This window comes from Misgurnus anguillicaudatus, chromosome 21 (genome assembly GCF_027580225.2).
Source record: "Misgurnus anguillicaudatus chromosome 21, ASM2758022v2, whole genome shotgun sequence".
NCBI lineage: Eukaryota > Metazoa > Chordata > Actinopteri > Cypriniformes > Cobitidae > Misgurnus > Misgurnus anguillicaudatus.
In genome coordinates this window covers 56747437-56774266 of record NC_073357.2, presented here as the reverse complement: position 1 = coordinate 56774266, position 26830 = coordinate 56747437, and the positions used below count along the sequence as shown (strand labels likewise).

Here is a 26830-nt window from a genome sequence, read left to right as displayed (position 1 = left end):
GAGAGGAAAGAAGCTTCATGTATCGTATTAGATGACTTGAGGTCTGCACAACATTTTACAGCGAGAGTCCTTTGACTTCATATTCACAATTATAACTACAAACTGAACTCACGTGTTTACACGGCAAATATATTTCTGTTACCCTGATAATATAGTTTTTCTAAACTCAATAGAAACCATTACTGAAAACAATGGTAGTGCAAATAGAGATTTTGACCTCTTATTTGCTAAGTTGAATGATTCATAAAGCAGCTGCATTACATTTGTTTCAAAGAGAATCATGAATCAAATTTGTGTAGGGTTGTCTTTTATCTTTTTAACGCTAGCGATTATTGGCCGATATATCGGTGCTTCTCGAGTGTACACGATATAACAGCCTAAGAATGGTGTCGTTAGGGATGGGCGATATGGCCTAAAATCCATATTGCGTTATACATTACAGCCTCTTGCGATAGCGATATGTATTGCGATATAATAATTTCAATAGACTCATTTCAGAACAGGTTATATAGACCCTTAGAAAAGCCAAACTGCTGAAAATGTAAGTAAAAGTAAACCGTTATGGCCAGATTAGTCTTGTTACCTCTCTTAGCTGGAACTTTGGCCTGACACACTCTACAGCAGGGGTGTCCAGACTTTTTTTGTGGTGATCTACTTTTAAAATGATAAAGCCGACAAGATCTATCTGCTAAAAAGCACAGTTAATTATTTTTATAACACTAAACACTTTAAATGCTTGTGAGGACTATACTGCATATATATACTGCATGTTTCACAATTACTAGACCATAATGCCAATTTCGCGCGTGGAGCAGCAGTTAACTTATGTGCGATCTACCAGCATTGCCGTATTGGACACCTTGCTCTACAGAGTATATTTTCCTGCTGCTTGTTGGACGGCTTAAATCCAAATAATAGATGTTGCATCAGTCTTTTTCACGAGTTCCTCTGTTTCGCTGACGCTTTCATCCATGTTTATTCGGCTGCAGCTCGTGGCTCTAAAGTTCGCGGGTAGATTGTGTCATCAACACGCATTATCGCGATAGTGCAATAGATTTAAAATCTCTATCGTATGCCAATTTTCTATCGTTTATATTGCATATCGTTTATATTGCCCATCCCTAGGTGTCGTCAGATCAAATTCCCACTAAGTTTATGCTTAGTACAAGTGGTGGACCAGCATCAGTATTGCGTGCATAAGCTGGTCTTCTCAGATGCCTGAACGTTGAGTCTTAATGCTTTACAAGTCATGGTTCAGAAAAATACCCCTCTGAGAATCCACATGCTTATCTAGCATTTGCACTGTGAATTTAATCTTATTTGCAGTCTTTAGTGACATGGGATTTCATCACTTATCACTTAACACCTTTTGCCAAGAGTCTCTCGACTCTTATAAGCAAATCTGCATATCAAATAAACCTAGATGCACTTTATTGTTTGAACTCCCACAGTGCGTTGGCATGCATCGTGTAGTGCTTAGGAGGTTGAGATAGGATGGCGGATGGCACAGCTTTACTACAGCACGGCCCTTGGGCTCTTTTACCTCTGTGCTGAAGTGTCATTATGCCAACGGTCTCTCATTTAAAAATGTCACTTACAAATCCGGATCACTCTGGTTTAAGGTCGTACTCCAGGGAAATCTCCTCATTGCATCTCCTCTGATTGAGATGGACACGAGCCACATCATGCATTGCCTTCCTTAACCGGATTGACAGACCTTTGAACTAAATTCATTTTGATGTTTGCAGGGTTTGAAGCGTTTGTTGAGAACATTGATAAGCAGTGACAGTCCTTGTTGAGTGGCCAGTGATTTATTTTGTCAATCAGCCTGGAAAATTCTTTGAGGTTTTTTCTTTGTAATCTTGGCTGACAGAGTAATCCCTATTGGCTGCCGGTTGACGTCTTGTTGATTAAAGCAGAAATGTTTGATTTCGGATGAAAAATCAAGATTCATAGGGTTTGTACATTGTTTGCTATTTTTCAGCAAGCTGTGGTGTCACCATGGCTTAATTTTCAGGAAAAGTTTGTTGATACGTTATATAAATCAGTGACTAAAGAATAAATCAATGCATGAATCATGAAAATTTGTATATTAAAAACTAGCTTGGCCAGTTGCTAAGCATTTTAAGTGGTTCCTGATGTATTCTGAATAGAATTGTTGCAAAGATATTTTTTGGTGGTTGCTAGGGTGTTGATAAGTTGTTTCTAGTGTGTGATGAAACAAAGTAATATAATGCGTTAAACACCGGCATCGTGCGTGGGCCATAGACAAATGCATATATTACAATATTTTTAAAAAGTTTGTCCCTTTCATGAAAGTAGCACATACATGCGTTAAACACCGGCATTGTGCGTGGGCCATAGACAAATGCATATATTACAATATTTTTAAAATGTTTGTCCTTTTCGTGAAAACAGGGCATACATTTGTTAAACACCGTCATCGTGCGTAAGCCATAGACAAATGCACATATATTACAATATTTTTAAAAAGTTTGTCCTTTTCGTGAAGGCAGCGCATACACTCTTTAAACACCGTCATTGTGTGTAAGCCATAGACAAATAGATATATTACAATATTTTTTCAAAGTTTGTCCCTTTCATGAAAGTAGCGCATACATGTGTTAAACACTATCATTGTGCGTGGGCCATAGACAATTACACAGTATTTTTAGAAAGTTTGTCCCTTTCATGAAAGTAGCGCATACATGTGTTAAACACTAGCTAGCATTGTGCATGGGCCATAGACAATTACACAGTATTTTTAGAAAGTTTGTCCCTTTCATGAAAGTAGCGCATACATGCGTTAAACACCGGCATCATGGGTGGGCCATAGACAAATGCATATATTAAAGTATTTTTAGAAAGTTTGTCCCGTTCGTGAAAGCAGCGCATACATGCGTTAAACACCGGCATCGTGCGTAAGCCAAAGATAAATGCATATATTACAATATTTTTTAAACGTTTTTCCTTTTCGTGAAAGCAGGGCATACATGCGTTAAACACCGGCATCATGCGTGGGCCATAGACAAATGCATATATTACAATATTTTTAAAAAGTTTGTCCTTTTCGTGAAGGCAGCGCATACAATCGTTAAACACCGTCATTGTGTGTAAGCCATAGACAAATACATATATTACAATATTTTTTAAAAGTTTGTCCCTTTCATGAAAGTAGCGCATACATGTCTTAAACACTATCATCGTGCGCGGGCCATAGACAATTACACAGTATTTTTAGAAAGTTTGTCCCTTTCATGAAAGTAGCACATACATGCGTTAAACACCGGCATTGTGCGTGGGCCATAGACAAATGCATATATTACAATATTTTTAAAAATTTGTCCTTTTCGTGAAAACAGGGCATACATTTGTTAAACACCGTCATCGTGCGTAAGCCATAGACAAATGCACATATATTACAATATTTTTAAAAAGTTTGTCCTTTTCGTGAAGGCAGCGCATACACTCGTTAAACACCGTCATTGTGTGTAAGCCATAGACAAATACATATATTACAATATTTTTTCAAAGTTTGTCCCTTTCATGAAAGTAGCGCATACATGTGTTAAACACTATCATTGTGCGTGGGCCATAGACAATTACACAGTATTTTTAGAAAGTTTGTCCCTTTCATGAAAGTAGCGCATACATGTGTTAAACACTAGCTAGCATTGTGCATGGGCCATAGACAATTACACAGTATTTTTAGAAAGTTTGTCCCTTTCATGAAAGTAGCGCATACATGCGTTAAACACCGGCATCATGGGTGGGCCATAGACAAATGCATATATTAAAGTATTTTTAGAAAGTTTGTCCCGTTCGTGAAAGCAGCGCATACATGCGTTAAACACCGGCATCGTGCGTAAACCAAAGATAAATGCATATATTACAATATTTTTTAAACGTTTTTCCTTTTCGTGAAAGCAGGGCATACATGCGTTAAACACCGGCATCATGCGTGGGCCATAGACAAATGCATATATTACAATATTTTTAAAAAGTTTGTCCTTTTCGTGAAGGCAGCGCATACAATCGTTAAACACCGTCATTGTGTGTAAGCCATAGACAAATACATATATTACAATATTTTTTAAAAGTTTGTCCCTTTCATGAAAGTAGCGCATACATGTCTTAAACACTATCATCGTGCGCGGGCCATAGACAATTACACAGTATTTTTAGAAAGTTTGTCCCTTTCATGAAAGTAGCACATACATGTGTTAAACACTAACATTGTGCGTGGGCCATAGACAAATACATATATTACAGTATTTTTTTTAAAGTTTGTCCCTTTCGTAAAAGAAGCGCATACATGCATTAAACACCGTTATCATGCATAAGCCATAGACAAATGCATATATTACAATATTTTTAAAAGGTTTGTCCCTTTCATGAAAGCAGAGCATACATGCGTTAAACACTGGCATCGTGCGTAAGCCAAAGATAAATGCATATATTACAATATTTTTTAAAAAAGTTGTCCCTGTCACGAAACTACCACATATATGCGTTAAACACTGGCATTGTGCGTAAGCCAAAGACAACTGCATATATTAAAATATTTTTTTAAAGTTTGTCCCTTTCATGAAAGCAGCGCATACATGTGTTAAACACTGGCATCGTGCGTAAGCCAAAGATAAATGCATATATTACAATATTTTTTAAAAAAGTTGTCCCTGTCACGAAACTACCACATATATGCGTTAAACACTGGCATTGTGCGTAAGCCAAAGACAACTGCATATATTAAAATATTTTTTTAAAGTTTGTCCCTTTCATGAAAGCAGCGCATACATGCGTTAAACACCGGCATCATGCGTGGGCCATAGACAAATGCATATATTACAATATTTTTAAAAAGTTTGTCCCTTTCATATAAGTAGCACATACATGCATTAAAAACCGGCATCGTGCGTGGGTCATAGACAACTGCATATATTACAATATTTTTAAAAAGTTTGTCCTTTTTATATAAGTAGCACATACACGCTTCTATGGATTTGGGACGGTACACATCTCAGGAAACATGCAGATAAAGATAATTGTAGATGTTTAATGACCATTTACAGCATTGGATTCGCTAGACGAGAGCTTAATGTTCCTATTTTTATGAAAACCTCCGACTCATCGTTAATAAAATTAGTGCCGTTAAAATGAATTTGTGTTAACGCGTTACTAACACGTTAATTTTGACAGCCCTAGTACATATGTATGTCTATGGCTGACACACGACACCTTTATAAGCACAAAAAGTATCCTTGTAACTTCATGAAATAAAGATTGAACCGCTGTAATCACATGGACTATTTTATGTGAGAAATAATAATGACAAATTTTCATTCTGGGGTGAATTAACTCTTTATACAGTTAAGGGATTTTGATTTGTGTAAGACTTTAGCCTGTATAGTTCCCTTTGTCACCACAATTAGCCCCAGAATGCCATCTGTCTGAAACCAGTAGATTTTCAGACAGATGCCCCGACTTTTTTCATTTATTTTTCATTTGAGTATTTGGCATGCATCTGTGTTTTTCAGACTTTAAGTTTCCACTCTAAGCCTTATTGATTTGTCTTCGCCACCAGTAAAGTCGAAACAGTTTGAACCCAGTGCTGTTTATTTAGTTTGGTGGCCTTTAACGGGAGGCTCATTTGTATTTATGTCACAGCTTTGTCTCGAAAACGTCTAGATCCTGGCCGCAGATTCAAAGTGTCACTCAAAGCTAATAAAAGATAGAGAGGCAGGCGCTCGTTGCCACGCTACACAATACTGGTCCGTCTCTCGAAAGCGGCGGGGGAGTGAACGCAGGAATAAAGCAGACGATTCTCACTCTGTATGAAACAAATCCGGTTTCCAACTTGGACATGCTTGTGGGGCCCCTTAAACAACCAGGCTCTTAAAACGACTGCTTACTTTAGTTCAAGGTCTTGCTTCACTCGGCTGGCCTGAACTCTGTGTGTTCGGGCCCTGGGGACAAAGGAGGAATTCCTCTGGCGGCTAACTAACGTCTGTCAGTATGTAGTAAGCAAATACTGTCCAGGATTTCTTTTTAGCCGCTGGCTACATGCCCACAGACTGCCCACAGTCCATTCACAAGCTTTCTAATTCTGTAAGACATTTAGTAAAAGAGCAGAATTGTGTATTTTGCTTTGACTTATGTCTTGTGTTAATTTGTGGGGGACATAAATTCTGATCACCAAGTTTACATAGATTTCAGTATTGTTTTGTTCAGTCTGGGTTACTGCTTCAACTAACAGCATCTTAAAACAGATTGTTGGTCACTTTATTTATTCATTTGGCAGATGCTTTTATCGAAAGACGCTTTTAGTGCATTCAGTCATGTCAGTCTTACATCTTTATCTGCGTAAGTGGACAAATTTTGCTTAGAATAGAGAGCTGCAGGGATGATGCTTTTTTTGTAGGCCAACCCTGAAGTTAGCTTCACACGGGTTCCCTTGGCAAAAAGTCTATGTTTTTTTTCCATACGCTTTTGTATTATTGCAAGTTTATGATCAATTAAATTTTAGTTTATATACATAAAATCACCATACATTTTTATATACATAAAATCATTTTAAAATCTTGAATTTTGATGAATTTCGGGCTCAGAAAATCATTTTTTTTGAAAAATTCAAATTTAATAAACAATTAGGTCCATCACTTAAAAAAAATTATTCATTCAATTTACAACATTTTTTAAAATAAGTGGTTGCAATCAATTGATTTAAGCTACATTTAAACAAAATGTATTTTATTTTTTTCTAGTTTTTTTGTTTTGTTTAAATGTAGCTCAATTCCAGTGTCCCGTGGGAGGGACACTGCATTATTTGACAGAAATAATCATCAAATACAACAACTCAAAAAAAAGAGGTAAACATGTCACACATTTTTGGAAAGCTGAAATTGTTGTGATTCGAATGATGTAAACCGTTTTAAGATACAATCAACACGGCAGGTACAAGTTTTAGTTGTCTTTTTTAGATATTTTTTAGCCTTTTCAGGAATGCTGAGGGGTTAAATAAATTTATTGCAACCACCTTCAAAAGTTTATCTTTGATCTAGATCAGTGGTTCTCAAACTGGGGGTCCAGGGCCCCCAGGGGGGCCGCGAGATGGTGCCAGGGGGCCCCCAGTTTTATGTCATTTTATAAAATACATTAATTTATCATTAATTCTGTGAAATTAAACCTAAAAAAAATAAGGCAGCACTACTTTTTATAATTTAATGTTTTGTTTAATTAAAATGTGAAGTTTTAGAATTGTTTTTGTCATAAATTTTCTTTGGGGGGGCCGCGAAGGAATGCACCGTACACAAAGGGGGCCGCACGCTGAAAAAGTTTGAGAACCACTGATCTAGATAACTTTCACACATAAAGGGTATTACGTTGAAAGGGCGAAAATGACGATCGTTTTGCTAAATTGAAACCATTCGCATATGCATGAAACAGGGTTCCTACAGGTCCTTGAAATCCTTAAAAGTTTGTGAATGTGGGGAAAAAAATTCAAGGCCCTGGGAAGTTTTTGAAAATATACATGCATAGATACAGGTCATTAAAAGTGCTTGAATCTATTTTATGCAAGTTGCAAGTTCTGAAAAAAATCCATATAATTCCCTGTGTAGTGTAGGCTAAAGTGTTTGCTTTAAATGCTTATATATTCTGTATGCGAATGTTGATTCATACCAAAATGCTTTTTTGCATAGTTGTGTTTGACAACTGAAAACATCTCAGGTTACGTATGTAACTGTTGTTCCCTGAGAAGGGAACGAGACGCTGCGTCTCCCTTGCCATACTTCCTGTAACTCCGTCTTTACAGCGTTATACTTCCTGGCTCCCAGGTCACCCTGTCTTTGTCTTTAAGCCTCACTATTGGTTGAATTTGATATACACATTCAGACGCACTTTCCCCTTGAGGCGTCCCTAATGTGTCACCGCAGTGACGCAGTGCGAGTTCCCTCGAAAGGAAACTGTAACAATGTATCTTAAAAGTTAACACGATGTAACCTTGCTCTTACTTGAAATGTGTCCATACATTTATTCCTTGAATTTGAGGGTATTGGACCTGGAAAGTCCTTGAAAGGTCCTTGAATTTGAAGGTAACTAAGGTGTGGGAACCCCGATGAAAAGTGACCGTGCCTTAACTCATTTCTGTGTTTTGCCTACAAAAACGGCGTCATCCCTGCAGTTGTCTATGATTGTCAAAAGTATCCAGATTTAACAATGAATCCAGAAAAGAAAAATAATGTATGCATTTACATTGAAGTATTTAGCAGATGCTTTTATTCGATAATGAAGTGATTTGTTAAGGACGGTGTATGGATATAAACCGTGATGCTGTATGGGTGTTTGGAGAGCATTTTTGTTTGTGTGTTTTGACTCTGAGGTCTGAAGGGTCCCTGCAGCTGCAATTCTGTTTGCATCACGTCGTCTCTCACCTCACAGGATAAACCTGTTAGGACTAGTTGGATATGTAAGAACAGCACTGGAGGGGAATGTTTGAGACGCGTAAGTGGATCCTGCACCACTAGAACTGAAGAAGAGGCTTTATCATTGAGCTGGTGTCAGTCACTGCCTGTCTCTCGCTATATAATCAATCATACAGACTCTCATATGTGTCCGCTTACTCTCTGACACTAGCTATAATATCCCACAGCAAATTTTATTGTTTCTTGTATTTGTATCTTCTCCTAAAATGAGTTAAAAGAAATTACGCAAGTGAGACAATTGTGACCCCGTCTGTGAAAACACGGCTAAAGCCAATTTCTGGCCAATTACATTTTTTATACATAAAATCACCTTGATATCTTGAATTGTCTCAGAAAATCATGAAATTCCAATTTGAAAACAAGTTTAACAATTTTAAAGCTCAATGCTGCTTCACACTTGAAACATAATTTGTCTGTCTGTTTGTCATATACCACATGAAAGCTGTTGTTTTCAGTTATATATGAAAAATTTATGAAAATGTCTTGTAAAAGACATTTGCTTATATGCATGAAAACATTGAAATCACAGAGTTGCACTGAACACGTGTTTCAGGTGCTGTTCAGTTTCATTTTATGCTCTGTTTTCACTTTCGAATGATAGAAAAGAGTTTCCTGAAACATAAGATATAAGAATTATCATGTGTAAATGCATTTACGTCCAATTTTGCGCCCATGGGCGTTCTGGTCTGAAAACGAGGTGTGTTCAGGCGCATTGTTGGTGCGTTGCTATTTTGAGGCAACTAATAACGGGTATAACGGGGACGACAACGTGGGTTTGCTTATCACACACTTGGATGCGCAGCAGCGCAAAAACGCTTTTAAATACAAAAAAATTAAAGGATTAAAATGTAAAAGATTATTATTGACTCTCTTGGACATAAATGAGCACCGATTATAAGACATTAGAAGGCGTAAAGAGCTGCTTCACCTGTAGACAGGTAAGTAAATAAATGCTTTGCTTTAAACATGCATCTATTTTTAAAAAGAATTATTGATGACTCTGTACCTGTGGATATGGTGAGATGAGATTTTTTTTAAGAAATGCTTTAAAAAAAACATGGCGCTGTCCGAGTGCTGAAACGGCTCTCCGCGCGTTTGTGAATACTTTATCTCCTGTTTGTTAAAAAAGAAAGTATACAAACCTTAAAAAAAAGGTACAAACCTTTTCTTGCATATTTGCGAATTATTTTATGAGATTACAATGATTATGTAGGATACCAATACATTTACAGCAATTAAAAGCCTGCTATTTTTATTTCCTTGACTGAAGAAAACGGCTTTTAAAGGTTTTAATCCCAAAAATAATAATTTCAATACAAATAAAAACAACACAATTTTTTAAGATTAATCTTCCTCCGCTTAGTTTTTTTAGTTTACAAATTCTGCTTTCTAAATAGGGATTTGCCATGGCGCCAGGCGCAACTGGCTCTTAAAAGGGATGAGAGCTGAGACTCTCATTGGTTTATTGCACGTTATGCCCAAAACACACCTATTACGAAAATAGGAACAACCCTTTTAGGCCGTGTGCTTGGCGGATAAACTACTTTTCCCGTCGTTAAATTAGCAAAAGTGGGTTTGGAAGCGGCCATTTAGACCGTGCGTTGTGCGCTTAAGACCATGTGCTTACATCGTTAAAATAGGGCCCAATGTTTTAGCCAACCAAGTTGAGTTTTTTGTGTAGAATAATAAAGCCATACGTCGTTCATTTTAAGTATTTTTCATATAATAAATAAAATTTTAAGTATTTTATATTGAAGGCTTAGTTTTAAATCTTTCATTTACAGCAATATATTTTTTTATGATCAAGGCTAACAATTACAATCTAAACCTCATTATTAGATTATGCGACTTTGGCCAGAGTTTCACAGGTGGGGTTACAATTGTTGAGCAAGAATAGAGAGTTTGGTTTTTAAAAGATTTTGATGGGGAATGTTAGGTCAATATTAATATCCTTGACTTTTTATTGCACACTTTGATGTCTCACATTGCTGCAGATTTGCCAAGTTCTTTTCTGAAGCTCTGAAGGACATGTGAGATGATATTATATTACAAAATATTTTATTAAAAAATGGTCTCAATCACTGTTGAATAGAATTGGAAATTTCCGCTTATTTAATAATCACCCCAAAAGCATTGCTCTGATTTGCCCGGAAGGAAAACAAAGGCTCGGTTTTCACACTGATCTCACACCCTCGGTTTTGCAGGTGTCTGGACTAAAGAGGTTTATTATTCATACTTGAAGTGCAAAAGTGAATGTGAGCTGGTGGGAGGCTCAGCTGTTCCTCTGTTGTTGTGGATTCACACTGTGTCTGTCACCTCTGACTCGAACCCTCTGAGCTGTCTTGAGTTGAGGCGGAGCTGTCAGAGGGCGGGGCAGAGCTGTCCGAGGGGCGGGGAAGAGCAACAGATCCACCACAAACACACTTTCGGCTGTGACGCCTTTTTTTCTTTATCCCCTGCTGATGGTTCCCCAGTTCTGGTCGATTCACAGTCATCTCTCATTTATGTGTGACTGTCTGCAGCTCTGCATCTGTTGGGTGTGAATGCCAGTTGTGTGAATGCCAGTTTAAGCAAGACGCATCCAACAAGTAACAATCTGATAAAGACACCTGCAACAGTGAGCTAATGCTGTGATCAGATGGCAAATGCTTAAAGTTAAATAGACCGGGTGCTTGCATGTTAAACTGTGTGTTCAAACCAGATGCTAATAAAGTGAATAAATCGCGTAGTTGGACATTTTGAGTTAACTTGCTTCATTCACGTGTAAAGAGTAAGGGGATTTGTAAGCGGGCTATTGATAGAAAATTTCCACCAGATTTAGCCATGAAGCCAAATATTGAATTCGTACAAAGAAATCAGAACATTTAAGTATACAAGTTGAGTCATAATAAATAAAGTGAAATGACACAGGGAATAAGTATTGAACACACTTTATTTAATACTTTGTAGAAAAGCCTTTGTGATTACAGCTTCTAGACGCCTTTCTGATAAAAATGCAGATGTGTCAAATACTTATTTTCTCCGCTGTATATTGTTCAAATTGAGATAGGAGCAATTTTTACAACTTACCAGATTGTCAGACCTCCTCACTCACTTTCTTCCAAGCAAGATCCTTTTTATTTCTGTTTCTATAAAAGTACGAAGATGTGTCGTACAGCTTCAGGTGTCCACATACAGAGACGATAATTTTGTCTTGATTGTTGTTTCGTATTTTTGCTTCCGCTCACTACGTCGTAATCACGTCACTACTACAGCATGCTCCTGATTGGTTAATCTAGTGCGAATATACGCCAAAGTTCTGATTTTCCAACTCAGGTGTTACTTGCGTCAAACGCTAGAAATGCCCAATTCATTCGTGCAACCTCATTCACACGAATCGCGCCGCCAGATGTCTATCGCGTCTTTGCATTGACTTTACATGTAAGTCACCCGCGCTTAACGCTTCATTCGCGTCTGGTGTGAACGCATCATAAGAGTCAACTTGCATGCATTTTTTGATAGATAAAGTAAAGTTTGGTAAATTAGTGACTAGTTGGATGGTAACTTTATAAGGATGGCAGTGCATATTTCTAAATAAAAGAGGTCTGCTGTTTGCTTAAATTTTTTGGGGTGAGGAGAAATTTGAGCTGCAAGAAACAGAAAATGATCGATTTTGGTGGTCGGATCTAGACTTATTTTCGTGACAGTTGGTGTTTTACGATGATGCTACACGTGAGACAGTGTCTTGCGCTGTTTGCTGCCAATATATACAGTAGAATAGAAAACCGCTCAATTATTTCATTGTCTTGGGAACTAATATAAGTATATTTCAGTGGCTGCCAGGTTTTTTCATGCTATTTTCATTGGCACCTTAAATTTGGATCTTACATTTAAATGTGGGATACTAATACCACCCTCATTTCTTATTGCATGCCAACTTACTATTCATTCTCTCAATAAGACAAACTGATACTAACCAAAAACTACTGATGCTCTAAAGGCAAAGGGTCTTCACAACAGCTTGTGCCGATGGGGATGGAGATGCACCATTGCTGGTGTTTATCATGGCATCTATCAGCAGCTGTCACAGGCGGAGTGCATTAATCAGATTTGCTGGTGTGTCGTCCGCAGGGTGCTGACTGCATTAGGCAGGTGATGAGTGGACCGCTCGGTCCTCATTGGCTGAACCCTGACCACAGATTTGAGCGGGTGCCGGGTCCTTAGGGGCTTTGATTGACAGGTCCTTTCATAGTTTTGTTACAGAGCGTGCTCGGGTGAGCTTGCAGAGGTGCGATCCCCCAACTCTCAGATAAGATAGATGCAAGTTTCTGGCAACACATTTATCTGTTCTTTGTAATGTGACCATCCTCTCCCTGCGGTGGCGCAATCTCCCCTGGATACGACCTCTTGTGAAGGTCAGTATAAGTGAATGAGGGAGTAAGTCGCTTTGGGTAAAGTACTCTAGTACCCTTAGTGTTCAACCAGCATTGTCTCTCAGGTACAGCTTATTAAGACTTCATACAGTACAGTGTATGGGTTTCTTTTCCACTAACTTGTACATCTTATTACTCATTAATATATATGTAAGATCAAAGATGAGTTGCCTTTTATATCAGTTTTTTACATCATTGTTTCTCAACCAGTGGTCCAGAGCCCACTAGAAAGCTTATCAAACTAACAAAAGGGCCTCTAGATGACAAAACTATTTAAAATAAGACAAAACAAACATTTAAATAAGCTAATAACCCAAAACCCAAGATATTTCTTAGTGATTGGTTATTTTATAACAGATATATTTCATTCCTATATTGTTGTGGACGAAGAAGCAGGCCGTAAAGTCAAAAAGATAATCGCATACATCCAGGATGGATTGAGGGTGAGTAAATCATAGTTAAATTTAATTCAATTCAATTTTATTTATATAGCGCTTTTCACAATTGTTAATGGTTTCAAAGCAGCTTTACATTAATAGATGTAGGAAAAAGCATAGAAAAGCGAGCGTAATAATGTAACGTATACAAAGTATTAAGTTAAGCCAATGGTCCAGGAGGAAAACTCCTAGTAGGAGAAAACCCCCCCGGGAGAGATACATATATATTTATATATATATAAATACTATCGTGGTATGTGAACAGGTAAGCAGATTAAACTGGTTCCGCCGGTGGTCGTTGGTCAGGCATCAACTGGGCATCACGTTGAAGGACGGTCAATAGATCAGTGGTGTGATGACCTTCACAGCCGCAGGAATTGGGTCTGTTTGTCTCATTGTCCTCGGGTTCGAGGACGAGACAGGGAGAGAGATACAGAATCCTATTAGCATGGGTTCGTTCACATGTAATGCAAGTGTCATACAGTATTGTGGTTTAAATCAGCTCGGTTCCAGACAGGCTAACTATTGCGGCATAAGTATATTACCCAGATGAGTTATGTGAATGCTTTGTTCTGGACAAACTAACTATTGCGGGATAAGTGCATTTACTGGACATTTTATGTGAATGCTTTGTTAAAGAAGTTTAGATTTAAATTTAGAAACTATTCCTTTAATTTTAGTCTCTGAGGGGCGGTTTCCCGGACAGAGTTTAGATTAATCCAAGACTAGGCCTTGGTTGTATTATGACATTCAAGTAGTTTTACAAACACACCATACAAAAAAACCCAATACTGATGTGCATTTTGAGACCAAACAATCACACTGATATATGTTAAGATATGCCAGAACAAGGTCTTTTTAAAGTAAGCCAGCTCATACATGCATTTTAGTCTGGGACTTTAGCATAGCTTAATATATCTTTAATGAATTTTTACGAGAAACATCTGAAACAACGTTTATACTTTAATTAAACACAACTAGCAACTCTGTTAAGTCTCCTGTGCTATAAAAGAGCAACCGCTGAGCAATGAAAACCCTTTGACTAAACACTCAGCGCTCACACAGTTCCTACACTAATAATTATGAGGATATTTTCTTCTGTCTGTGAGGTTGGTATTCCAGACATATCTTCAGGGCATAAAGGCTTGGTGTGTATTTTTATTAGCTCATCTGTATGCAAATACGAGATCAAAAGAAGCCCCTCCCATTTGCCAAATCGAGTCAAACTCCTACTGTGATTCTTGGCGCTACTGATACATATTTAAGCATATTTAAGCTTCAACCCTGAAAAAGTGCAAAAACAATCCCTTAAAAACTAGAGCAGGGAAGTCAAGCAGGCCGATACAATTAAAATCAGCAGTTTTATTAAAAACCATTATTGCTTTTACATTAATGCATTTGGCAGGTGCTCTTATGCAAAGTGACTTACAGTGAATTTACGTTGTATCTGTCTGTACATTAGACAATTGTACGTGATTGTGCTATTTTGTGACAATTATTTGATTAACTGTTGTGATATAAAGGGATTTAAAATTTTCAAATTAAAATTTTGTATTGCATTTTTATTTTTTTTATTTTTGCCTCCCTAAGATAAATCGCTTTGTTGTTATCCTCACCCTTTGGATTAAAACTACTGCTAAAAGCCTAAATGTACATTTTAGAGCAGGATTGTTTGTTTCAGTTTTGTTATTATATAGGTCAAGGTACTTTACGGCGTAAAGTAGTGTACAAATTTTGACCTCAGTATGGACCTTTTGTTTTAGCGTGGTATTGGGTTACACGCCGGTGATAGCTGACGTTAATGCAGTGCTACATCAAAATGGGAAGAGATGTTTTATTGTGTTAGATTTGTAATGAGGCGGCCTGCGGGACTGCGGCGTTCATTTACTAATGTGTGTGCCCGTTATCAATTCCGACTGCTTCTGGGAAACCGAGCCAGAATAAAACCCACGGGCATACAATGATGCTCATCTCTTCGCAAGTGGAACTCTATAGTTAAAAGGAAATAGACGGACCGAACCCCGCATCATTTTAACAGATTAACATTTTATCCGTTTGGTTGCTATAATGTTGAGTGTGTTAAAGAGATCTTGGCTAACAAAAGTAGATCTCCTCTAGGCTAATATGTGTCAGATATCTGATGCAAATATTTTCTGCACGTCAAGCAGATCATTCCTACTGGGAAATCCCGCTAAACTCCGTTTAATTGGTAGCTGGGTTTACTCATTTCTTTTGTGCTTCTCTGCTACATTTGATTATTTGTCTTTTTGCCCTCTTGTATTTCAGGATATGACATCATACTGTAATAATTAGTCTAGTGTAAACTCACAAGGCAGTTAGTTTCAAAACCATCCCCTAGGTTCTGCCACCATTTATGAAAATGAATAATGGTTATACTATAGTTAAAACAAAACTGTACTGTAGTAAACCCATGGTAACCCAAACTAACCATACCATGGGTAGCCAAGTAAAACCAAGTTTTTTTCTGATAGCAATCAATACACTGAAAAACCATGGTTACTACACTTTTACCACAATAAATCCATTGTTATTTTTTGTAAGGAACACTACCTATTCTAACTCATAGCAGAGATGTTATGAAATATTTATCTATGCATGTAAGGAGACATGCATGAACTGGGTCATGTTATGGCTGTCATTTTTTTTCTCTTAGCTGTTCTTCGACATTCTAGATGTTTATTATACTATTAAACAGATGACTCACACTCAAACATCTTTCTAGTTTGAATAGAAGCCATGTTAACATTACTTGAACCTAAATATGAATAATTAAATAATTTAATTAGGGCTGCAACTAACAAATATGTTCATAATCGATTAATCGGGCAACTGTTTTTCGATTAATCTGCCGATTATTTTCGGTTAATTGACCGATTATTTATTCGATTAATCGGATAAATACCGAAATATCTACTCAATTAGATTTTTCACTTATTATAGCTAAATAAAACCCTAAATTAGGGTATTCACATGGAGAAGTGTACTTTTAAAAATGAAAAACCCACACATTGAGTTTTACTACTATAATCTTTTTGATTTTGAAGTTTTAAACCTAAAAAACAAAAGTTTGTGCAGCTTTTAAAGGAATATTCAACTTTCATAAAAAATTCAGATAATTTACTCACTCCATATCATCCAAGATGTTTATGTCTTTTTTTGTTCAGTTGAGAAGAAATTACATTTTTCGAGAAAAACATTCCAGGATTTTTCTCCATATAGTGAACTTTAGTGGACCTCAATAGTTTCAATGCAGTTTAAAATTGCAGTTTTAATGCAGCTTCAAACGGCTTTAAATGATCCCAACCGAGACGTAAGGGTTTTATCTAGCGAAACAATCTTCATTTTCATCCCACAAAAATAAAAAAATCTACTTTTAAACCACAACTTCTCATCTTGCACTAGCCATGTGATGTGCCAGCGTGACCTTACGTATTACGTATCACGTTGAAAGGTCACGCATGACTATGTGAAACTACCACCCAAGTGTGGAGAAGAGGACAATTCCTACGTTGTTGCTTGTTGAATGATACTAATTAATGTCTTTGTGTCAGTTTATTGTTTTTTGCGTTTTACATATGTAACGCGTGATCTTTCGACGTAATTACGTAATATGTAAGGTAAGGTACGTGTCACACGGTTAGTGCAAGTTGAGAAGTTGTGCTTTTAAAGTACATATTTTATGATATTTTTCTAGATAAGACCCTTATGCCTCGGTTAGGATGGTTAGAGCCCTTTGAAGCGGCATTGAAACTGCAATTTTAAACTGAATTAACTGTTAAGGTCCACAAAAGTCCACTATATGGAGAAATATCCTGGAATGTTTTCCTCAAAAAATGTAATTTCCCCTCGACTGAACCAAGAAAGACATAAACATCTTGAATGAAATGGGGGTGAGTAAATTATTGGGATTTTTTTATGAAAGTATTACTTTTAATAGTAAAACATCTTTAAATGTCAAAATATAAATAAACTTTCTCAACGTTTTAAGAAAACTTACTACTCTTTAGAGATGTCCTGGTGAGGAGACTTTGATTTAGTCCAACAAATCAATAGTGAAATTTGTTGATAACTTTTTCATAATCGATTATTATCGATTTTGTTGATTAGTTGTTAAAAGTTGCTGTAAGTCCAGTGTGAACGTGTTAGAGGAGAAACATTCATATATTATGATTCTTAAGGGGGTCGCAGACTGGACGAGAAGCGCTGCGTCGCGTGGCACCATGAATCTAAAAACAGAACGCATTATTTTCTAGGAATGTACGCATAATGGCGGCGCATAATGGCGTCGCATAACGGCGGCTGTCTGCTGTGACTCTGGACACTGCTCAAATCCCTGTCGCACCACAGAACAGCATTCACATAGTTTAACATTAAATAACATTGTATTTGTTCCAAATCGTTAGCGCTTAGCATTGGCTGCTAACATATATTTTGCATTTTGAAGTAGACCCTGTCTGACTAAGCTTGTCCTTTTTAATGTGTACTTCCGGTGTACAAGACCTCAGAGTTGTCTTAGACAGAAAACAGAAGCCATGTTAACATTACTTGAACCTAAATATGAATAATTGTAATAATTGAATCATTTAATTAGGGCTGCAACTAACAGATATGTTCATAATCGATTAATCGGACAATTGTTTTTCGATTAATCGTACGAAGCAGGGCTTCTCGTCCGGTGTGCAACCCCCTTAATAGATGATATTTGTTAGAATCATTCTCATGTATGACCTCATATCACAATGATCAATCTAGGTTTCTTAAATGAAAAATAACAAAGCATGTTTTGGATGAAAGTAACGTACATTAAGTTCTCTATAAATAAAAAGTATAGAATACATACTTATTTTTTTCTAAACACAGTCAAATCTATATGTGACTAAGTTCAGTATCCTAATACAGATATCAGTAGTAAGTCTTGTGAACACACACGATGTGGCACACCCATAGCAACCTTTTCTGAGAATGACCCTGGTACAGGTCAGGTTTTTTATTTATTTATCCTTGCTTGGCTTGGAGGGTTTATTTTCTTACTTTTATACTCATATATACTTCAACCTCTTTGTTTACTGCTGTAGCTCGAGCACGCTGCAGCGAGGTTTGTCTGCTTGTTTTCCTCGCAGACCTTCTCAACCTCAGATTTATCTTCTCATACTCACATTTTACAGCATCTGTAAATCCTGCTCGCCGCGTATCTTTCTCAGTAGGCATTGTGTGTTAAAACACAGTCACAGGATGGAGTCGCTGCTCCATGAGCCTGTAAATGTTTGGAGCCGCCCGTCGCCTCCGAGACCCAATAAAAAAAGAGTATCTAGAGAGTTGATTGAGTGCTTGACCATTGTGAGCGAACTTCAGCCCAGCGGGCCAGAGGCGACCTTATAACCACTCATCAGTTTCAGGAGGGTAAATAGGGGCTCGGCCCCATTAATGGTGTACTGGGGGTCTGAAGGGCCCCTTGATTTTGAGGTGGCCTGTTTTCCTCAGTATAGGCTTGGATTGTGTTGCTTTAGTTTAAAGGTCACATCGCACATTCGATTGACCGTTTCCCAGCGCAAACCTACATCAGCCGTATTAGATTAATTCTTCAGAGACGTGGTGTGGTGTGAAATCACTCAAACGTCCGGCCGATAAACCATGATCGTTCTGTCAATCCAAATGTCCTGTTTGTGTCGTGTTTCTGTGCACTCAGATTGATGCCTGGATTAAACCATTGAGATGAAGTGTTTGTGGCTCTCATTGTGTCTGTGTGAGGTCCAAGCCTACAGCAAAAGACTTTTCTTCATGTGGCATCTACACCAGCATTATGAATCACTCAACAAATGTTGCTCTTGGACTGCTGGGATGGAAAGGTTGAGACAGAAGTTGAATATAACCATAGAGCTCCCAATGCAACTAAAACAACGTCTGAGCTGAAAACTAAGAAATGTTGTCCTAAAGGTCAGGGTGGCACCATGCACAGTATTTTATGAGTAATATTTTGCAACATTGGTAATAAAATGGTACATCTGAGGGCCGCAAGGTATATCGAAATCATAGAAATACTGCAAATGTCGATATTGCAATATGGATATCGCAATGAATGGCAATAACTGTAGCTGGGTTTCCATCGAAACGTCAAATCTTTTCAAAATCCCTCCCCCCAAAAAAGTGAATTTGATGCATTTCCATCCAGTTGTTAGAGCGAATAATGGTGGTATTGGTAACCTAGTACCCAACAGTAAATAAAACAAGTCACGCTTAGAGACTGGATTGCATTTAGTTACAATTTGGCAAGTTATAAATTTACTAGCAGTGCAGCTTGTAATTGCCAAACTGAATGCTGTGCACAAAAGAAAAAATTGAGAATTTTTGGATGGATAAATAGTAGAATTTTTTTTTATTCGAAATTTAGCGTTTACATGCATATAAAATTAGTGTGAAAGAAACCCAGCTAGAATTTTATTGCATACCATAACAGTATGCCACAGTATTAGTCTGTCGTGGCATCAACTCGAATCAATATTTCACATCCTTTTTATTATTTTATTGGTAAGTAGTTGCGCATTAAGCAGGGTTAACCATTTATAGACAATTTGTCTAACTGTAGACTGATGGATGTCTAAACATTTTGAGATTGTTTTGTATCCCCTTTCAGCCTTATGGAGTGCAACAACTCTTGCTGGGATATCTTTACGGTACATTTCCACGGGGCGAAAGCGTTAACGCTTGAAGGAAGGCTTGTCTGAAGCGTGGCCAACGGCCAATCACATTGACCGCAAAACATGCTCCGGTCTTCCATAAACGTAATTGGCTGGCTCTGCCTAGGTTATTTGCATAAGGCGATCTGATTGGCTGACGCAAGCGTTGCCGCTTGAAAAGTTGAGAAATGTTCAACATCTGCAACAAGCAACGGCAGTGATGCGGCGCCGACGGATCCACAATTCAGTTCGGCAACGCATGATGTCACCCATTAAAAGTGAATGGGAAGCGTCAACGCTTACGCCCCGTGTGAATGTACCGTAAGAGAGGAATGGTTCATAAGAGCTGATGCTTCTTAAGGCAACAATCTTAAAATATTTGAGTGTCTTTTAATCAATCAAAGTTGCACTAAACCACACCTTTATACTTATTTTATTAATTTCAGCTACAGTTTGTCAGATTCTGACACAAATTAGCTTTCGTTAAAGTAATTAGTCCATGAGTTCTCTTACATTTTCCTCCAGCACTGTGAATGTTTAATGAGTGTTTTCAAAAAAGACGCAAGAAACTAAAATTATTTGTGTGTTGTCAGCTTATGCATATTGTGTTTGTCTATTGTTATGACCTATATGAGGATCAGATCACCATTTTATGGCATATCACTGTAGAAAACTAGTTCATTCCTAGGGGTACACATACTTTTTCTTTCCAATGTATTTGTGAATATATGTACAATGAATAAACAGCAGGTTATGGTGGGGGAAGTATGTAGAAACTTTATGTAAATACAAAAGAAACAATGGAAAATATTACATACGAAATAGCTGGTAAACCAAAGTAATTCTTATAGATCTGGGAGCCAGGTTTTGAATATCTTGATAGTGATCATTGATTTTTGAATCTCATTTCCTGATACATATAGTGGTTGCCTTTTGTTCTCTTTATCTATATAATCTTTAGTAGTGTGCAGTAATTTAGCTTATACATAACTGAGTAGGCATTCATACAAGAACATTTGTGGAAAAAGCAGTTATTTATTTATTTGTCCAATTATTTTTATTATTTTTTATATATGTATTGATTATATGTAGATGTAAGTGTTTCTGTTTACATACTTGTTTCTAGATATATACACGTGTGTATGTTTACGGATGTATAACCCTTTATTAATTTATTTTTATTATATTTATTTATTATTTTTATGCTGGCATGGGGGGGGTGTAAAATGTGAAAAGCTTAAATAAAATATTAAAAAAGAGAGAAAAATACAGAATATCTAAAAGGAAGTATGTGCAACAGTATGTAATAGATGGGTAAGTACACTGTGTAAGTACAGATATAACGTATGTATAGAAACTAGGGCAAACATGTATACAAGTTATAGTATCATTATAATGATACAGAGAATGCCCAGATGTTTACAATACATGTATCTACAGTGGTCATTACTAGTATTACATGTATTGTAAATACTCTGTGTAACGTATTTCTCAGCCATAGTAAAGGTTGTTGCTTTGTTCTGTTAAAATGCGAAACATTTCCTTTAAGAGTGTTAAAGCTGTTCTGTCCCAAAAGTCTGCTGTTGTGTATAGTTTATAAGGGGATTAAAAGCCCACACCATGCTTCGCGAAACCTTTCTCCCAGCCCTTATAAAACAGAGCCTGTGGAGATGTATGAATGCTGGTCTGTGTTCACTCAGAGCCAGAGGCAGATAGGATCTCTAACTGCAGGCAGAGAGAGAGAGAGAGAGAGAGAGAGAGAGAGAGAGAGAGGCATGTGTGCAGTGAACTGATGCCACACAAAGGAAACTCCATCACTGCTTTCCTTTTAGTCTCTCACAAAGAGATTCTGATGTATGGCTTTCATTTGCCTGCGTAGAATCCATAGGTGTCTGTTTTAACGTTGTGTGATAACGCTCTTAACTCTTTCCCTGCCAGCATTTTTTTTCTAATTGCCAGCCAGTGCAATAATTTTTTATGATTTTCACAAATGTTTAATGCCTTCCAGGAAATTTTCTTCTTTAAATATATAAACATACAATATATAAAATGAAAGAACAGACCCCTCTTAATTTCCATCCTACCTTCATTAGTTCTCTTTTTATCACCTCTTAAATATGGGTAGGTTTCTTCAAAAATACAAATTTTGAGCAAAAAGCTGAAATAATAGCATTTTTGGTGAAGGACTTTTGATAGAGATCAGATTCAAAGCGATCCTCAAAACATACACAACGTTTAAGCTGTTTGCCCAAAGGGAATACTTCCGGTTTTATAAGTTGGGTAAGATAATAGTGGAATTATGGATTGCTGGAAAAACTCGTCATTGGCAGGGAAGCGTTTTCTCTTAATTGACGAGTTAACTCATGAATGGCGGGTAAAGAGTTAAGATGATCTGTCTGCTTCTGACACCACAGAGGAACCCACTAGGATTTATGGAGAACTTTATTATGTTTTAAAGGGGACAGAGAATGAAAACATTTTTTACCTTGTCTTTGTTGAATAATGGTAGTCTACCCACATTCACAAACATACAAAAAGTGCAAAACATGCTAAACATCTCAGTCTCATAGAAATTCCTCTTTTAGAAATGTCAGCCAGAAAACAGCCCAATCTAAAAAACTGATGGTTATGACATCACAGGCATCTCCATGCCCCTTCACTTTAAAATAAATGGCTACATTTTTTGAGTGGCAGCAAAGTCAGCCAATCAGTAATGAGATTGCAAGTTAAGCCAGTAGGGGGAGCCAAATAGGTGCAAAACCACTTGTTTAAAATCCCCCACCCTAATAGAGCTATCTGAGAGAGGTTTTTAGGAAGCTTCTAAGGCATTATAGACGCAAACAAAAATATTTTTGTCTACATGTCACATCACAGAACAAGGATAAATACTCCGTTCAATCATTCTATGTCACCTTTAAATAAGTTTAGCCATCTTGGAAATAAGGAGAATCAAATTAAGATATAAAAAATGTGCAGAGTAGAGCAACAGTATAAAATGTCAATACTGTGGGCCTGAATGAATAAGAAAAAAACATGTTTACCAAAAAAACATAGTCAATACACTTTTACCACACAAAAATACCGTTATTTTTGTAAGGTTTTTCATACTGTTAGGCTGATTTAAAACACTGTTTACATCAAAATTAAGTTTAGAAATCCCCTTAATAGCCCACTTTTGAAAACGTAAATCACTGACACCCAAAAGCCAAAGCTTAACATGATGACTTAACCTATTTGGACAATATTTGATAACACTTTGATTTCTCTCTTTCTTCTTGAAGGAATACCGCGGTATCTCAGTCAGCCTGAAGCTGCATCAGTTCGGGCAGGTGACAGTCATGTGCTGAACTGCGAGGTAAATCCAGATCTGGTGTCTTTCATCCACTGGGAGAGAAACAAGGAGCCGGTTAATCCGGACGAGAGAGTGTTTATCCTGCCGAGCGGAGCTCTTGTCATCAGTAACGCCACAGAGACGGATGCAGGACTTTACCGCTGCGTCATCGAGAACGCCGGACCCACCAAGACCAGCGATGAGGCTGAAATACAAATACTGCCCGGTAAGACATTACCATTAGTTCAAAGTCAAATTGCTCTTCCATCTGTGTGTGTATAGATTTTGGACTGTGGAAGGAAACCATATACTTTAATACCCAGAGTAAACCCATGCTGACACAGAGAGACCACCTAACCCATCCAGTGCGTGAACCGGGGACCTTTATGCTGTGAGACAACAGTGCTCTGTTTGGAGTGGCCACTGCGCCGCCCCAAACATCTTTATTGGAAGGGGCGTCCCAATGCTTTTGTCTATATAGTGTATTTTTGCTGAGGCTAAAGAGACCTGAACTCCTTTGTGGCTAATATTGAGCCTGCTGATTTATTTCGACCGGCAGTCGTGAGATATTACAGTACATAAATCAGACCTGAAGCTCTGTCACCTGCTGGGCTTATCTTATTAAACACGGAGCAGTTCAAATGAAACGTTTCAATTCGTATATTTTTTAAGACGCAGGCGGTCGACATATTCACTGCGCTCTGAAATGAACGATGTGGACAAACATGTACTGACTTTATGCATGTTTTCTTTTGCAGAAATTGGTGAGGAACGGAGTCTGGAGTTCCTCCAGGAACCTCAAGAGGTGTCTAAGAGCATAGGAGAGAACGTGCTGTTCCCCTGCGTGGTGACGGGATATCCCACAGCGAATGTTCGATGGATGCACAAAGACCGGCTCATTGAGGGGAGGTGAGATTAACAGTGCAGATCTACACTCGGTCAGACAGCCATCATCAGGTGCTTGGCAGAACCGGGACATTAATTCCTCTGCCAGGGTGACCGACGTGAGCTTTGAGTCCCGCTGTGGCAACAGTGTTCACTTTTAGCCATCAGTCTCCCTGTATGTGTGCTGTTCGGTTGGCGCACGGCCCGTCCCAGCTGCCCGAGTAAATAATTAGAGTGACGGCGCCCGCCTGAGAGGTGCGAATACTAGTCAAGACGGCAAGTGTCTAAACCACACATACACAATCTCCGTCACACCTCTCGTACACTACGAGGCTGTTCGCAGATTAGACCGTTAACTCCACTGTTTATACACGCTACATTCACATTAGCTGCTGTGCTGTGTGTCACATGACACCTAGAGACTCGCAGCATTATACACTAATAAAATGTACCATGGTTTACACCACAGAACTTTTTTTTGGGGGGGGGTCTTCATTAGCTACCACAAATTGGTAAAAAAAAGCAAATAAATAAAATAAGACTTTAAAATTTTTTTTGAAAGTGACACAAAAATACCATGGTATGCATCAAAGTTCTGTGGTGTTGCCATCTGATATCATCATGGTATTATAGTACCACTGCCCCACACCAGGGGTTTTCAAACTTTTTTCTCAGCTGAACCTCCTACATTATTTACTTGAAGTAAAAATCTTATGATTTTAAAGGGGACATTACACAAAACTTTTTTAAGATGTCAAATAAATCTTTGGTGTCCCCAGAGTATGTATGTAAAGTTTTAGCTCAAAATACCAAAAAGATAATTTAATATAACATTTTAAATTTGCCACTTTGTGTGAGCAAAGTGTGAGCAAAAATGTGCCGCTTTTGGGTGTGTCTTCAGGGCTCCAGACTGCCACCCATGGTGGCATTTTGCCACCAAAATTTGAGAGTGCACATGTGCGACCAGTAAATTTGACCTTTTTTTGTGATGTGAGACTGAATTTGAAACAGCAAATTGTACTTTCTGCATCTATTATCAAAGCATTTATTAGTAATACAGTGGAAATTTGTAGAAATGTGATTATTTGGGTAGCATGTTGATTTTCGGTGTGTGCACCTACATTTTTTTGTTGCGCTCCTAAAATTTTCAGTTGGGGGCCACTGTGCTCCTAGTGAAAAAAGTTAGTTTGAGCCCTGCTCTTTTTAAATGCAAATAAATTGATCTCTGCACTAAATGGCAGTGCCGTGGTTGTATAGTGCAGGTTAAGGGATGGTATAATCCCCTTCTGACAACACAATTTTAATGACCTATTTTTTCACATGCTTGCAGAGAATGGTTTACCAAAACTAAGTTACTTGGTTGTTCTTTTTCGCATTTTCGAGGTTAATAGAAGCACTGGGACCCAATTATAACACTTAACCATGAAAAAGTCCGATTTTCGTGATATGTCCCCTTTAAAGTAAATATTTCAATCATTTAATTGCACATTTGTATGTTTAACTTAAAAATATATATATATTTTAAAGTTTAATCAGTAATATTTTGCATAGTATTGTCATTATTACGTGTTATTGTACCTTCATCCGGTAATTTTCTTTTATTTGTACATTACAGGTATCTGTCCATTTTGCACGTTTACTGATATATTGTAGAGTTGTGTAATGGTCACAAGACATGTAGATATTTTACATTTTATGATTTAATTGTTATTAATTCTTTATCATCAACTCACCCCCCCTGCAATTCCCAGTGCCAACCACCAGGGGTTCGTGAATTTTGGTTCATTAACACTGCCATTGATTTTCCGAAATCTGTGCGTGCATTCACACACGTACCATAGAGATCTCGTAAACACACGTGACTTATTTAAAGTCCTGCACTTGGTAGGTTTTTTCAACAGTGTCTGAAGTTTGCTAGTTATCCGTGATTTCTCGCTAAAGAAACCATGTACATTTTAGTTTATAACAAGATCATAAGGAGCGCGTGATGCGCTGTTCTGTCACGCTGGTGAATGATCTCAGCTTCAGCGCGAATACTGACGAACTGTGTTGGGGAAAGTTACTTTTAAAAGTAATGCATTACAATATTAAGTTACTCCCAAAAAACTAATTGCGTTACTTACTTACTTTTCATGGAAAGTACTGCTTATGTTACTTTTTAGTTATTTTTGCGTTACTTTTGCTTGGCTGAGGCTTAATCTCAGAAATTGCATATTTCATCACAAAATATCGAGCTCTGGCCTGCCATCTCAGTTTCTGACTCAAACAGTTCCCACACAGGCGTGTGCGCATGGAGTGCATAACGGGACTATGTTTAGTTTAATTCAGTACATACATTTTTTAATCAAATTAATTAAACTAAAAAAGTAACTCGCATTACTTTTTTGTAAAAGTAACTTAAATATTAATGTGTACATTTATAAAGTAATGCGTTACTTTACTCGTTACTTCAGAAAAGTAATTTTATTACGTAATGCACGTTATTTGTAATGCGTTACCAGCAACACTGCTGACAAACTCCTTGATCTCTGCTTCAGTCCAGTTTGCCGACATATTTTTTGTCTTGAATGTTGATCTGCGTTTAAAT

The 26830-nt window shown here is 37.5% G+C and overlaps 1 protein-coding gene across 8 annotated transcripts in view; it reads left to right on the top strand.

Moving 5' to 3' along the window:
* Positions 1 to 26830, top strand: part of neo1a (neogenin 1a) — a 203621-nt gene that overhangs the window by 85468 nt on the left and 91323 nt on the right. For all 8 annotated transcript variants that reach the window (XM_055214607.2, XM_055214658.2, XM_055214647.2 and 5 more), the window contains exons 3-4: positions 23309 to 23584; positions 24117 to 24267. In XM_055214607.2, the coding sequence (XP_055070582.2) occupies positions 23309 to 23584; positions 24117 to 24267 (427 nt within the window). The remainder of the gene's footprint in view (positions 1 to 23308; positions 23585 to 24116; positions 24268 to 26830) is intronic.